A 14,456-nucleotide genomic window follows, 5' to 3' on the forward strand; every position below is an offset into this window, starting at 1 on the left:
AATTAAAAATATTTGATACCATAGGTTAGTTTGATGCAGCCCTCATGCTGGCACGCCCTAACAACAGCATACATCATTCTAATAACCTGGTTTCACTTTGATTAAAAATATATAAATGTGCCTGTCGTAAGCAATAAAAAAAAGAAATGAAGATGAGATGAATTGAAATCAATATAAGCGAAAGACTGTTTGTGCTTAATATTTAATAAAACATTGAAAACTACGAACATAACTTCTGTTTAAAAGCGCTTGGTCCAAGGCCCAACAGGCCATAAACAAGAGACACACAGTGCCACAAGGCAGTATAAACAATACTCAAGTTTATAGGACACTTCGATTTCACTGCTTTAAAATGGTCAGTAGCCCTTCTCAAAGTCAACCTCGTACATCAGCGGTTGCCCATCACAATATCTCCTGTAGTTCTCCACAAACACATCCACATACCGTTGAATATGCTGAAACATAACATTGTAATATACATGTATATCAGATGAGTATTGAACTCGAATACCTTGGTTTCAACATTTGATATAATTTATATATTTCAGTGTATGTGCTGTAATTTTTTGGTGTTATTTATGTGCCATGTTAGTGTTGTTTTGTTCGTCGATCGATATGAGTTTCTCGTTTAGAGACTGTTGAGCCTTGTGCCTTAAATTAGGCAAATAAGTTTGGCTACTGAAAATGTCCCTCTAGTTTTCATTGTATTATTTTATTCAAAAACAAGGATGCTCTCTGATTAACTGGTGTAAAAAAGTAAAAAAAAAAAAAAAAAAAAAAAAAAAAAAAAAAACTAACCGTCAAGCAAAATATCAGGTTGTTATACTCTGTATATGCTGTTTGATTTTTTTCTGTGCCTTAAGGAATCCGCACGACAAATGTGTGAACTCTGAATTGCTCGTGACCCAAAATTACTTTGGTATCATTTGACAGGATTTTGTTCGAAGAATATGTAAAACATTTACCGAAAACAAACATGCTTTTTGGCCTTGAACCATTGCTTAATCGCTGACAACTTCACATATCATTTCAGTACAAAAACTCAAACTGCAATAATTTCATGTACAGTGTATTTTGGTAATTTATGTTTCTTTATTTAGACAACAGCATTATACCAAACGTATGTGGGGTCACCGTGCATTCAAATTTACCGTTATGGTTAATACAGCGTTCAGAGAACTAGCTTATTTTTCAATCGGAACTCCTCGGCCATTTTTATCGAAAACAACCTCGTATGTATGCCGGTACATCAGTTGAAGTAGTTCGTATTATATTTAATTATATCATTAATTAAATGTAGTGTTTTAGAGTTGTATTTATTGATCTAAGTTTAAATTGATTGCCAGCGAAGTGATTTATTGCAAACATTATTAAGATTCCCACGAGTAAAGTCATAAAGTTGAACTGCTAAATAAGATAACTACGCGATCTACTTGCAGCGGACTTAAACGTGTCACTTTTTGAGTATGTAAACCGTCCAAATACATCCGAGGTTGTTTTCGATAAAAATAGCCGAGGAGCTCCGAATGCCTTATTTTTGGGTCGGGTTTCTTGCACATGTTCTTAGTTAATTTTAAGGCCCTTGGATGTTTGTCTCAGTAGTTTCAAATATACTGTATTTATTGTTGATGTCGCAAGGACCCATTTTTTGCCACGTAATAGGGACCAATGGGCGCTCTTATCAAGTTATTAAAAATCAACCTTTTTCGGTTTATGATAGCTCAAAATGACACATTTGACTGAAGTTAACAGCACTATTCATTTATTTAAATGAAGTTGTATATATTTTATAGTTTTATAGTGAAATAATTTCCATTTTATTATATTAATCAACATATATATATTATTATTTTACTTTACCCTTTAAAAGCCCCTGTTTATTACTTTTATATAGGAGCTGAATTCTTACCCGGCGGCTTCAATTCAAATTAAACACTACATCGACAAAGAGTATAAACGTACCCTAGGATCCCTTGTGTATCCTGATATGTGTGGTGTTATCAGCACATTTTGTAGGGTCCAAAGAGGACTGTCCGGCGGAAGGGGCTCTGTAGGGTTCACATCTAGGACCGCTCCCCCAAGCCAACCCTCCCTGAAATAATGCCGTATTGGTAATATATCGACAAAACATACACGACATTATCTCATCTCTATATCAGATAACCATTAAAATAAAGGATTTTACATCGGATGTGTTTGATCATAGAGAGGTACTATACGGTACTCCAAGATGACAGGGGCTTCGTATCGTTCATACCTAGGGTAGAACCGCCCAGTCATCCCTGCTGTAATAGTACGGCAATAGTTCTATACAAAATGTATTTGGTGAAAAAGAGGTCTCAAAAGGTATCATCTAAGTGTCACACCAAGGACAACGCTTTCCAGTCCCTTCCCTTGTAAATGTAAGGTATATGTGGTTATTTAGGCCGGGTTTAAGTAAAGAATCGCACCTCCAAGACTTTATCACCTACCAGTAAACCCTCGTAGTTATGTTATAGTCATAGTTATTATACGGGATGAGCGCTGGCACCAGATTATCAAACTCATTTATTTTTATTTAAAAAAACCCCATATAATTCTAAACTCAAATTTACGATGCCAACACTGTAAAAACAATTTTTTCCATTAATATTCTCAGTGGGACTATGATTATATACAGTACAAAGTGCATATTGAACTTCTTTTTCATATTCTTTTATATTCTTGGCATCGTAACCTTAAGTTTGGAATCACCCGGTGCCAGTGGGGATTCGTGTGACAGAGAGGTCCCATAGGATACTTCAAGAGGATGGAGGTTACGTAGGAGTCACATGAAGGACTACACCTTCAAGCCCCCCTCCTTTCCACGGCAAAGGTAAGTGTATGTGTTAATATACCATTATCATGATAACTTTATTTAATGAAGATAACAAGTTAAGGCACATCAGTCTTCAACTATGACAATACAGAGATCATACAAATACAGGATGTAACAATTATATAAAAAATCATCAATTACACACGCAAATTATGCAATCAATAGTCAGCAATTATTCATAACGCAACAGGCATTTATAATAGAACTACGAGTTTTCATTATTTAATTATTGGTCTTTAATACGGTATGTGTTATACAAAGCTTCAACAGTATTTAATGTAGAGGCTTGTCCAATAAGAACTGAAATAGTGGTCCATACATGTTTGGATAAGTTAGAAAACGACTCTTGTGAAGTGAACTGATATTTTTTGTGGGAAACGGACCTTAATGAGTATTTTGAATTGTTTGTAAATGAAATTACTTCACTTGAATATGTTGGCATGAGTCCAACCAATTGGCAAGTTTGCATTGACAATTGCTTATTTTTCATATCAGAACTGTAACCAACAAGCCCTTGAATGGATAATTTGAAACGATACAGCCAAACCTGTATTAAGTGGCCACCTTTATGAACAGGTCAAAGTGGCTGCTTAAGACAGGTGACCACTTAATTCAGATGGTAAATTTTCGCCACATTAGCTAAATTTTTAAATGTTTAAATAGGGGTCGATTATATATCTTAGAACCACCATCAGTACATGTATGCTCAAAGGAGATTCTATTTACAGTAGACATTTTTTGAGATATCAAGTTGTATAATGTACTGGACTCCTTTAGGGACATTATTAAAGCATTGCATCAATTTTATGGATATCAGTACTGTTATGGTTGTATGCTAAAATGAATTATATTGGGAAATAGGTTAGAGAAAGAAAACAATCTGAGACATGCGAAACATGGTCTATGGTCTGTGTTTAATTATAGGGTTGGTCGGGAATCCGTCTTTTTCTTTTTACACTTTACCCTGTTGGGGTCAACGATTGAAAAAAAGATAATCATTTACATGATGGTGCGTCTAACAGTTAAACCAACTACAAGAATCTAAAATAAACCAATACGAACGTTGACAATACCTGATCGCAGTCACCAACGTTATTTCATCTATGAGGTCTCCACGTCCAGTGTTTATGAAAACCGGTTTCTGTGTGTGTAAGACAAGCATTTAATAAAAGCAATACCAATAACATTATATAAATGGATGCGTATGAACAAATGCCTGTTTCGCATTTTGAAACACAATCGCTTTTTTTATAGAGATTACCTAAGCTTTACATTCTTGTTCTTAAGACTGCTAGTGTCATGGGATTCATTGGTGGTATCTTCAGTCGAAGGCAGATCAATAATACAGAGTACACGCCTTACGTAAGCAACTATCTGACTTTAAAAAGCGCTTGTGGTTAAAAACGGATAAACAGTCACCTATAATAAAACAGCTCCGCCTCAAGCAAACTCATGTGTGGTCTAACAGTTTATTTCAGATGCATTTTTTAGTGTTTCGCAACATCATCAAAGTATTTATTCCCTCAACGCATGTGCATAATTTAAACAACGCTAATACTAGATGCGTGCTCGTTAAAATATTCCAACATATCATCCCAACCTTTGACAGCACACTTTGAGAACTTTGAGATTATCCCCGGACAATGTCATTGGTGGTATCTGGGGTCGTTGGCAGCAGCAGATACATTCCACAGTTTCCATTATGATTCCATTTTTCCTATGATTTATAATAATATTCCAAGATTTTGTCCTCACCTTTTGACAGCACGCTTTGAGAATATCCCCTGACAACATATTGGCAGTATCTGGGGTGCCTGGTAGACAACAGCAAATATAGTCGACAGTCGCCAACACCTCATCTAAGCTTTCTATGGTCCTAGGTAAAACAACGAAGAATGATTATTAAGATTGACATATAGCTTATATTTGACTTTTTTAATAATAGGGAAAACATGACGTATACACACGTATATACATGTACATACATGTTTGTGTATTAGTAACAATGAGGCTGGAACATCTTCTAGACAATCTGTTTAAGGTTTTTATGCAGACCTTAACACGTTATTAAGATAAAGATATATTCACTATAATATTAACCGAACAAACACTTTGTTGATTTAAGGAGACCGAATGGCTTTTACTCGTACATAAATGTATATTAATGCATACCTGGGACCAATAATTCATTACTCCCAGTGCATACGTACACATATTGGTCAACAGCATCATGTTGCATTCTTTCTTCTGTTCTAACTTGTTTAGTTACGCCAATCACCGTCATACCAAACTGTTTGCAGCGTCTTCCAACTTAAACAAAATGCAAATACTTGTAAAAGATCAATTATCATAAATCAGTGTGAGGAATCACGTGCCTTCAAGGGGTTCTAGCATGTGTCACCACGGGCCACAGCCGATGTTAAAAAAACAAGTAAGAGACGTTAATTTCCGAATAACTTTTTTGACAGAAAATATATTAAAGTATTTCTTAGACCATAAAAGGCTATGTATACACATGTGAAATGTTTTAGATTTGCTTGTATTTTAATGATGGCTAAAATTGGCCAAAATTTCAGCGTTGCACCGCTCTACAAAATTCCATCAAATAGAAATTTTGGCAAAGGATTGCATCATTAAAATACAAGCAAATCTGGGATAGTTCATGTTGTAATATGATATCTGCTACCTGTCAGTGTTAAGGCTTATCATCATTCTGTTGTTAGCTAGCGTCGTATATATATATATCGTAAATAAACTATATACATATGGCGGTCTTTATCTTTAATCTATATAGTTTATAAATAATACGGCATGGTGGCAGCGGTGGGATAAAACTCAACAACTACATGTGTATTGGAACTATTTACACACGTAAATAAACAAAATGGTACATTTAAATTTCCAACATCTGGATAAATTTGACTTCCAAAAAGCAAGAACAGTGAGAAAGGTTGTTGAAATTAGGCTTGCATCAGGATTAGGAACAACGAAGAAGAAGTGCAAGTCAACACTTTAACGGGGGGGGGGGGGGGGGGGGCAGAAAATAGCATAGTCTTTCGTTAGCTTAAACATAAATTTCATATCTTTTCTGACAAAAAAGGTATTTCGAAATGAATGTCACTTAATCGTTTTTACTGAATTTCGAAAATATTACTTTATCCTTGTATTAATCTTTAAATAACGAAAACACTTCTGACTCCAATATCAAAAAAAATTACCCTGTATATCAAAATAGATAATCGTATGTACCAATTAAGCAAATATAAAGCACCCTGTGTATCATTCAAGTAAATGTATCAATAAAGGCAATCTAGTAAACATGGGATGCAAATGATAGCAAATGGAAAATAACCCTGCGTACCAAAAACAGCAACGGGAAAATTACCCCATGTACTAAAAAACAGCACTTGGAAAAATTACCCTGTGTACCAAAAATAGAAACTGGAAAATTACCCCGTGTACAAAAAAAAACAGCACTTGGAAAATAACCATGTGTACCAAAAACACAAACTGGAAAATTACCATGTGTACCAAAAACAGTAACTGGAAAATTACTATGTGTACCAAAAACAGCAATTGGACAATTACTATGTGTACTAATAACAGCAACTGCACAAATTACTATGTGTACTGATAACAGCAACTGATCAATTATTATGTGTACCAAAAGCAGCAACTGAACAATTAATATGTGTACCAAAAAACACAACTAAACAATTACTATTTGCACTAATAACAGCAACTGAACAAATTACCTGATGTACCAATAACTGGACAATATATATCCTATATACCAGCAACAGCAACTAGAAAATTAATATTTGTACAAATAACAGCAACTGGAACATTACCCTATGTACCAAAAACAGCAACTACGAAACTACTATTAATTCATAAATAACACAAACTGGAAAAATACCCTGTGTACAAAAAAAAACAGCTACTGAAAAATTACCATGTGTACCAATAACAGCAACTGAACAAATTACCGGATGTACCAATAACATCAAAAGAAAAATATACCAATAAAACATGTAGAATATAACTTTAGCATATACTATTATATAATATTACTATGTACGAACAACATCAACTATAATACAATTATGTGTGCCAATAACAGCAACTTTAATATTACCAGGTGAACCAATATGAGCAAGTAGATTATTAATATGTGTACCAATAACATCAACTGGAAAAATACCTTGTGTACCAATTACAACAACTGGAATATGGTGGGGTACCCTGCATACCAATAACATCAACTGGAAAATTACATTGTATACAAGTAACAGCAACTTGGAAATTACCTTGTGTACCAATAACATCAACTGGAAAATTACATTGTATACAAGTAACAGCAACTTGGAAATTTCCTTGTGTACCAATAACATCAACTGGAAAATTACATTGTATACAAGTAACAGCAACTTGGAAATTACCTTATGTACCAATAACATCAACTGGAAAATTACATTGTATACAAGTAACAGCAAGTTGGAAATTTCCTTGTGTACCAATAACATCTACTGGAAAATTACATTGTATACAAGTAACAGCAAGTTGGAAATTACCTTATGTACCAATAACATCAACTGGAAAATTACATTGTATACAAGTAACAGCAAGTTGGAAATTTCCTTGTGTACCAATAACATCGACTGGAAAATTACCATGTGTACAATAAAACAGCAACTTGAAAATTACCCTGTGTACCAAAAACAGCAACAGAATATTACCCTATAAACCAATAACAACAACTTCAATATTGCCATGTGTACAAATAACAACAACTAGGATATTGTCATATGTGTCAATAAAATTATCTCTACGTGTGCCAATAACATGAACTACAATATAACCATGTGAATCAATAACAGTATAAAGAATATTACTAAAATTTATTATCAAAAACAGCAACTACAAAATTAATATGTGTGCCTATAACAGCAACTGGACAATTACGCTATGTACTTATAAAATAATGAAACATATCCAAGTGTATCAATAAAGTAACTGAAAAGTGTCATGTGCACCAATAAACCGGTGTGTAAACAAAAATGTCATTTATCCTGTGTTCCAATGACAGGCCAATGCACACTAACCCTGAGTAGCAATACAGGCCGATGAAAATGTGTACCAATAAAAACCAATCAATTTTTTCCATGATATGTACCAAAACAAGTCAATCAATTTACCCTCGCTGTGTACCAATAAAGCCAAACTATTTTCTCTCGATGTGTACCAAAAATAGTCAATCAATGTACCCACGATGTGTACCAATAGCAGTCAATCAATTTACCCTCGATACATAGTGTTAAGATCCTTTTAAAATCGCCATGTATGCAGTACCAATGATAATAATGAAATATACCCTGTGTTCCAATATGGCCGACACCAAGCACACACACTCGAACGTCACCCAGAAAACGTTTGTCGCCGAACTCAAACCAAAAAATAAAGACAATATTATATACATTTGATTCAATCATTATTGAATAATTCATCAATTGAGTATTTTAAAGTACGGAATTGAGTATTTCAGTCTATATGGATTAAAGTCAGGTTGATTCATATATTTTTTCATCTTTGAGACATAACAAAGTAACAAATGCTCATACTTCAGTTAACTTTTCAATATGTAGTCAGTTTGAATGTTTAATCAAATAAGTGATAACTTTATCAATATGTAGTCAGTTTGAATGTTCAGTCATGTAAGCGACAACACTGATAACTTTATCAATATGTAGTCAGTTTGAATGTTCAGTCATATAAGTGAAAACACAAATGACTTTATCAATATGTAGTCAGTTTGAATGTTCAGTCATATAAGTGAAAACACTGATGACTTTATCAATATGTATTCAGTTTGAATGTTCAGTCATATGAGTGAAAACACTGATGACTTTATCAATATGTAGTCAGTTTGATTGTTTAGTCATACAAGCGATAACTTTTATCAACATGTGTACAGTTTGAATGTTTAGTCAAGCCAGTGATAACATTTCTCAATATGTAGTCAATATGTAGTCAATAATAATTTAGTCAAGTTAGTGATAACTTATTTCAATATGCAGTCAGTTATCATGTAAGTGTTAGCGAGGAAAGGGGTTCCATATAAGCCTTTGGCTTTCTCCTCAATCATCTCACTAGTACACAGAGCTAATATATACATTATACACTTACTGTTTCCATTGACGATCTCTCTGCGCCTCATACATAGGGAACACTCTCTTCTCATTGGCTAGAATGTAGGTAATCACGTATTCGGAGACGAGATCTCCGGTACACGGGATTCGGGTCAACCGGAAGCTTGGACGCTAGCATAGAAAATTTAACACTGTTAATAAAAACGAGAAGCGTCATCATACGCATGATTGGCTGTTAATTTTAAATTGTGTACTCCCATAAACAGTGTTTTTTTTTTAAATAATGGCATATTGGTACGAAAGAAAAAGTATAAAAGTGATAACAAATTCATCTCTTCAGCTCGAAGAAAACATTACGATGTCAACATACAATATGGAACTTTTCGGAAAATCAAACAAAAAGCAATCAGAAAATGATAAAATTATGATATTGTAGAACAGAACAGAACATATATTGTATTTAGACTTGTACAATGTACATCGTCTACATATACAGATATGTTTTCATATATCATGTCAACGTGTTTATACAGCGTGTTATGGCAAATGGTAAATTAAACAACATACTAATTGCAACAATAATTAGAGGTTGAACATGTATTGTACAAGGACATGGGAATTTACCTTTTCTCGGCAGTATTGCTTCGTTATCAAGTTAACACCTGAAGCAAAATAATAAATATGCGATTTTTATATCGAGTTGAAAATATGAATTCTGTAACACCAAGAAAATGATGAAACCAAAATCGACTGAACTTTCCAAGTTTTGTACAATCTTTTTTGTTTTATTTTGAAAACACCATTTGAATTATTTTGTAAAACATACGTTCACACTCAATCGTGCAATAGATAAAATTACCTGCACAGTTTCCCTGTGGTCACGGAATGGCTTTTACCTGCACTTTTTGCCTGAAGCCAGCGAAGGGCGGGGAAGGCGTCAAGTCCTCCCTTTACCAATCCCGTGTCGCAGAACAAAACCTCCACTTCATTCCCGTGTGCCCGCATGTCTTCAGTATCGATGACTAATCCTACATCTGAAAAAGGCAAGCCTGAATTGAAATTTCAAATACAATTAAATACCAACATACGACATTTGTCGTCCTGCATTTGAAACCTTTGATTTAAAAGTGTGAATGTCCGAATTTATACTGTGAATTAATTTAAGGATTTTTTCAATGGTCTGCAATGAATTTATTAGAAATAAAACGATTAAATAGAAATAAAACAAGTTTTGAGCTATTTAACATGCATCGGTATGTGTGCCATTGTGTATTTCTATATCGCCATCTGATTCGATTAGAGCGATGTCATTTAACCAATGGTATGCGACGTTATAATTATCGCTCAATGGATGCGATCAATCCTTACATGATATATCGTTGTAACATAAATAAAACATGAACAAAACAAACCGAAAACTAACTAAAGAAATTTTCAGTTTGTATAGGGAGCGATCCTACCTTGCTTTGAGGCTTTTAACTCGACGACATTAGCCTCCGGCAGTGCTTGTCTCACAAACTTTCCCAGATCCGGAAAATAATAACTAGACACGTACACTGCAGGCAAGTGTCTTATAGAGTCCATAGCTGCACTATTCGCCATATCATGCGGTAAACAATCGTTGATACGTTTGCTCAAACTCGTTTACTTACACATAAATAACTCCTGATTAGGGTAAGTGGTCGTTTAGCACAATTCTACCTGATAAAAGTAGGTTATCTATGCATACCCACGTACTTACATATAGTGTATGTCTTTTGATGTAGCATTATATACAGCACACCGGCTTAAGCTCCGACGAAATACAGTTTAAATTGTACTAATTTCAGTTTACTTGATTGTGAAGAAAGCTGTTAGGTAATTTAACCACTCTCGATTCCTTTTCCTGGGTAAACATTAATACTTGGGTTGTATTCAATATGTTACTATAGTCAATCTTGTGGTCATGCTTTAATTAATGACCGCATTCCCTGTAATGTCGGTTATTTATAAAGTACCAGGAAATCCGATTAGCTGTACCAATCATAGACCAACATTAAAATCCACCCTTGGTGTCCATTTAATTGTCATTATTAGATAAGTACCCCTAGTTGGGATCGAACCCACAACCTCAGGGGTGGTGATTAAACCACTAGACCATTCTCACCCTCCCAAGACAAAATGTTGTATGATTCATGAAGTGGGATGATATTGATTCGTACCAAAAACGACCATATTTGTTTTGCAAATATATCTTTAAAGGGAACACGTGCTATTTGAATACTTTAAAAAATGGAAGATATACCACTCAATGATCAAGAAAGAATACAAAATCAACATATTCACAAGGCATTCAGAAAAAGTCGATACACGCCATTATCATAGATTTTCTTGCAATTCTTTTTCACTTTCAGTGTCTTTGAAGGTGCGTGAAGTTAGCCGGATAGTCGGGCAGTGTTCCGTTTTGAGAATATATCTTGTTTGGTCAGCCGGAGACACAAACACAAACAAATGAATCGACTGGCTACGGGGATTTGTACGTGGCAATTAACGCCCTTTCCGAGGATCATATCAAAATCACCACCCCTGGATTATTCGTTTACCTTAAAGGATGGCTTGCAAAACTCTAATTCCGCTTTTTGATGGTACTCACAACAACAAATGTGTAGGTAAACGACCTACCAGCCCTGTGTAAGGGTACTTACTTAACTTAAGGTAATTAAATAGTCGCTCACGTTTTATACAGCTGAAAACATGTCTTGTATTATATTCCTGTTGCATCATAGCACATTAACTTCATCAGGGAAACAAACTCGTAAACAAAACCTTGTCACATTGTGTGAATGGTTTGTTTGTAAGAGTTTCTTTGATCAAAATTGGTAGTTTTCTTTAGAAGAAAAATGACGGTCTAAGTGATAAACATTCTTACACCTAGTATTATCAACTTTATCTTCCCGAATCTCGTATTCATCTTATTTTTGTCTGTATGCATTGTAGTAATAAAAAAACATGTTATATATAGTCAGTGAACATGTTATTTCACTGTGCTTATGACAAGTCGTATAGGTTTAAAGGCACATTACCTTTATTTTGAAGTAATCAAAATAAATATAAATCAGTTTTGAAAATTTTGAATAGCGTACACAGATTAATTATGCAAATATAATGTTAGATTCAAGACTTAATACAGTGAGATATGCAAATATAATGTTAGATTCAAGACTTAATACAGTGAGATATGCAGCCTGAGACATTATCCCATACGACATGAGGGACAGATACATTCGCCGGGTTTTATGTAACATGTTATTTAACATATATTCATTTGAATGTTTTCTAAGGTGACTATCGATTTTATGCGTCTGGAATCGATGCCGCTACTGATTCCGTAAACGTTTCTACGGGTAGTATTATGAACACATTAACACTTTTACTTCTGGGCTTGTACCTGAAGTTTTCAAAATTCTCTTAAAAACAAAGTTCATAATCTATTATATAACCTAATGACTATAAGTTTGCCAGTGTTGTGCCTCTTTTTAAAAAAGAATGATTAACTGTCTGTGGATAACCATCGATCAATTTTCAATTTTGCATCTAAAATCCTAGAAAAGAAAGTTATGACCAGGTTGAAGGTTATTTTAAGGACTGCAATTTGCTGTATAAATTTCAGTCAGGGTTTAGGAGTGGTTTCTCCACTGATATTTGTCTCGTCCACCTGATAAGACTTTATCAGACAGGAAAATGATGAGGGTAATTAATGTCGTGGGCATGATTCTCTTGGACCTCCAGAAAATGTTTGATACTGTGGACCATTCCATCCTGTTAATGAAACTTCAAGTCTCTGGTCTTAGCCTCGATATCTTAAAATGGTTCAAATGTTATCTTTTCGACTTCGGTGTTTCAAGTACATTTTCTTCTACCGCTAGTGTAACATGCGGTGTCCTTCAAGGTTCTAATTTTGGTCCTTTCTATTTTAACTTTATGTGAATGATATGTCAGCAGTTGTGAGCGAAAATCTTCGGCTATAATATGATGATGATTTTGCTCAACTCGTATCTAATAAAAGTTTATCTAATGTAGACCGAAAACTTGAAATTACTTATAAGTAAATCAATTGTTAAGTGACAACAAATTATCTTTGCATTTAGGTAAAACCAAGTCTTTTGTTCGAGGCACAAACTACAGTTACAGTCCAATCTGAATATAAATTGTAAAGGATTTCTTATTGAAACCACTCCTTTGTTAAATATCCTTCGTTTACCATAGATCAGAATCTATCCTTTAGTTCCATGGCCAACTCAGTTTTTAAGAAAGCAAATGCTCGCAATTTTTATCATAATAAAGATTATTTTACTCAAAATACTAAAAAATGCTTGCGACGTCCCTAATTCAATGCCACTGTGATTATGCATGTTGCATCGCCAAGATTTGTTCTTGATCTTGACTCCATGTCTTGTATAGGTCAAGGACACTTAAAATCCCTGGCCTGGTAAGCAGTTAAAAAAAGAGTTCCAAATTATGCTGTGTCAGTTTTTTAAGTTAGAAAGCAAGCTGACCCGAGATTATATGATTGACAATTTTGTTTCTCAAGCTCTATTAATACTCACAACACTAGACTTAGGAATAAAGGAGGTTTCTGTCTACCAAAGGTCATAGGTTCTGGATCCAAATCCCTTAATTTCTTAGGTTGACAACTGTGGAATAGTTTACCCGTGGAAACACATGTAACTATAATTAGGATTCTTCAAGCTAGTACCTCTTATTGTGACCTTAACCTTGAACAGAGCTGGCTGTAACATGCGCTCTCTGTGACCTTGACCTTGAATAGAGCTGGCTGTAACATGCCCTCTGCACATCGTCTCAATATGGTGAACCTTTGTGGCGAGTTATGTTTTTTTTCAAGCAGTTCAAGATCTATGGAGCGGACACAATGTGTGAAGGACAGAGGGACTGATGAAAAGACAGACAACTCGACCCAACAATATGTCTCCCCATTTATGGAGGGTGACATACTTACAACTGAATTGAACTGATATCCACTCCATCTTGCAGTGACTTAGCATCTTCCTGCTTCTTCAAAAATGTAAGCCATCAATATTTCTATATAACCATATGGGTTAGCATCTTCCTGCTTCTTCAAAAATGTAAGCCATCAATATTTCTATATAACCATATGGGAAGATCGTCATGAAAAATTGAAGACTGGAATAAAAGGCTGTCCATATAGGCCCAAATATTAATGGCTATCTGTCCAATGAGGCATTTTGGGGGCATTTGTTTATTCCTGTGACAGAACTTGTTGAACTTTTATATTGAAGAAGTCCTGTTTGAAAACTAGTAGTTTATTGTTGTTGAAGATATACAAAACCACAGAAATAATTATTAATGAGTATTTGAATACATACAGCCTGTAAAACGTTTTTTTTTTTGAAAAACGATGAGAAAATTAACTATTTCAAGCATATAAGTAC

General features: G+C 34.5%; 1 protein-coding gene across 1 annotated transcript; it reads right to left on the reverse strand.

Annotated features, from left to right (window-relative positions):
• Positions 1-204: 204 nt before the first annotated feature.
• Positions 205-10,608, reverse strand: LOC128204866 (glyoxylate/hydroxypyruvate reductase B-like). The gene is made up of 10 exons (XM_052906271.1): positions 10,467-10,608; positions 9,903-10,040; positions 9,631-9,668; positions 9,044-9,177; positions 7,062-7,102; positions 5,068-5,167; positions 4,613-4,733; positions 3,931-3,998; positions 1,963-2,092; positions 205-455 (listed from the first exon to the last, which is right to left on the reverse strand). Exons 1-10 carry the CDS (start codon positions 10,606-10,608, stop codon positions 357-359), a joined length of 1,011 nt encoding a protein of 336 aa, XP_052762231.1. The 3' UTR covers positions 205-356.
• Between the last annotated feature and the right edge of the window lie 3,848 nt (positions 10,609-14,456).

This window comes from Mya arenaria, chromosome 10, assembly GCF_026914265.1.
Source record: "Mya arenaria isolate MELC-2E11 chromosome 10, ASM2691426v1".
NCBI classification, from domain to species: Eukaryota; Metazoa; Mollusca; class Bivalvia; order Myida; family Myidae; genus Mya; species Mya arenaria.